At 34.4% G+C, this 2262-nt stretch overlaps 1 protein-coding gene across 1 annotated transcript in view; it reads left to right on the top strand.

Annotated features, from left to right (window-relative positions):
• LOC106871202 (uncharacterized) overlaps positions 1-2262 on the top strand; it is a 44745-nt gene that overhangs the window by 22082 nt on the left and 20401 nt on the right. Inside the window, exons 12-13 of the mRNA XM_052975962.1 lie at positions 299-368; positions 1202-1302. Of these exons, the coding sequence (XP_052831922.1) occupies positions 299-368; positions 1202-1302 (171 nt within the window). The remainder of the gene's footprint in view (positions 1-298; positions 369-1201; positions 1303-2262) is intronic.

Raw genomic sequence — 2262 nt, 5'->3', positions numbered from 1 at the left:
GTCTCGCCCCCGACAAGTCTGGCGTTATTAAATCAGGTGATCTTAGTGGCCAAAGTTCCTTCGAAATAATCCGTTCACCGAAAAAACTCTTGAAGTAGCACCATGGTGATGCGCAGGATGAAAAGAATTCACTGCGGAGAGACGTTTTGAACACCCTATATATATATATATATATATATTATATTATATTATATTATATTATATTATATTATATTATATCATATTATATTATATTCTAATATTAAACAATAACTCATTTCAGATATTTTCACATGAAATATCTTTCATCATTTTTCAGACCGAGACTTTCAGGATTCATCTCATGAAGTCGTCGAAACTGACGAACAACGGCAAGCACTCCAGAGATTGTAAGTTGAATTTATCTCAACGGCTGTTTATTATCAACACCGAATATTGTGTTTTGAGATTCACCTCCGTGACAGGTCTTCCAGAACGCTCATCGTCTTCCAGGAATATTCTTCCGTTTTTTTAAACGCTCATGTCACTCGAAACATTGAGTACAACCCATTTCCTTATCGCCGTACGCTTGCCGAAGAATGCTCAATGTAGCAGACATCCCAAGTTTAATGCAACATGAAAATAAAACTATAATCCATTTTAACATCTAATTTCCTCCATTACATAAATATGGATGATTTTGTTGAACTGTGTTTCATAAGTTAAATATTATATTGATTGTTTCTATACAAGTTTTCATATCTATACGAATTTATATAAGCAAATTCAAAAAGTATGAAGAAACAGCATTAGAAATCTCTGGAAATTACTCTAATTAAAGGACAAACTCACATTCATCCGTTAAAAATGTATATATATATATATATATATATGTAATATAAACATTTATATATATAAATATGTATGTATATATACACGACGGGCTTCTTTCAGTTTCTATCTACCAAATCCATTCACAATGCTTTTGTCGCTACGAGACTATAGTAGAAGGAGGAACCCTAAAAAGAATGGTCTCCTTTTCGGCCTTCCCTTTTAATTAAAAAAATATTAGAGCCCTGAACAGATAAAGGGTTCATAAAAATTTTGGCGGTATCTTGAAAAGATAGGATATCGACCAACAAAGAAAGGTATCCGGAATATGTAGGAGGCCGCTTATAAATGTTCTAAATATATTCCACATCGTTGTTGTACTTAACAAAAATTTTGCTTCTATTTTCAACAGAAGCCAAAGTGGAGAAAGTCAAAGGGAAAAGAAACAAGTTGCCGGACATCGTTTTCGTCGCTGGCTTCACGGAGGAATTTCTTTTGGATTGCAAATACACAGTAAGTACTGTATAATAATTAAGCATTGTATATTAAATTAAATATTGTATAGTAATTAAGTATTGTACAATTAATAAAGACACAAGAAGTATTATCACCCAAAGGTAATATTTATCCCCACTTAGAAGTGGATGTTATGTTAGAACAAAGGATACTGTATTATTTACTATGAGAGAACCTTTCCTATGGCCTTTTCGTGCTTAGTGGTATTTCATCTGTCCAAACGTTCTGAGTTCAAAATCCATCGAGGTCGACTTTACCTTTCATCCTTTCAGGGTCGGTAAATTAAGTACCAGTGAAACACTGGGTTGATGTAATCGGCTAGCCCCCTCCCACCAAATTTCAGGCTTTGTTCCTATAGCAAAAGGGATTGTTAGTAGTAGTAGTAGTAGTAGTAGTAGTAGTAGTAGTAGTAGTATTGAGTGAGGGAGCAGTGCATGCCATCAAAGTGACACTGGGGTAAAATATACGAAGCCCAATATACCCATCATGACTACCCGTCTGATAAGGGTACACCAGGCACATGCATCACAACCATATGCGTGCGACATGGTGATCTCATATCAAGATAAACAGCGCATGACCTTGCAGGTGGGGACCAGTTAGAATTTTCTTCATGTCGAGGAGCCTATCCCGCTCAAAAGATCCCTGAAAAAAGGTTGTTTGTTGCTGTTATTATTATTATTATTATTATTATTATTATTATTAATATTATTATTATTATTATTATTATTATTATTATTATTATTATTAATATCATAATCATTATTATTATCATTATTATTATTATTATTTCCTTTTAACCTGCATGTTTGTTACAATCACTCACCGAGACACACCCAGCGTCCTGGGGCGAATGAACGAGAAGACATGTTAAAAGATGTCTGAACGTTAAGGCGGCGAACTGGCAGAAACGTTAGCACGCCGGATGAAATGCTTAGCGGTATTTCGTCTGTCTTC

The sequence above is a fragment of the Octopus bimaculoides genome, chromosome 23 (genome assembly GCF_001194135.2).
Source record: "Octopus bimaculoides isolate UCB-OBI-ISO-001 chromosome 23, ASM119413v2, whole genome shotgun sequence".
In the NCBI taxonomy this organism is placed as follows: Eukaryota; Metazoa; Mollusca; class Cephalopoda; order Octopoda; family Octopodidae; genus Octopus; species Octopus bimaculoides.
The sequence above is the reverse complement of the archived record's forward strand: the minus strand, read 5'-3'. Positions and strand labels throughout refer to the sequence as shown.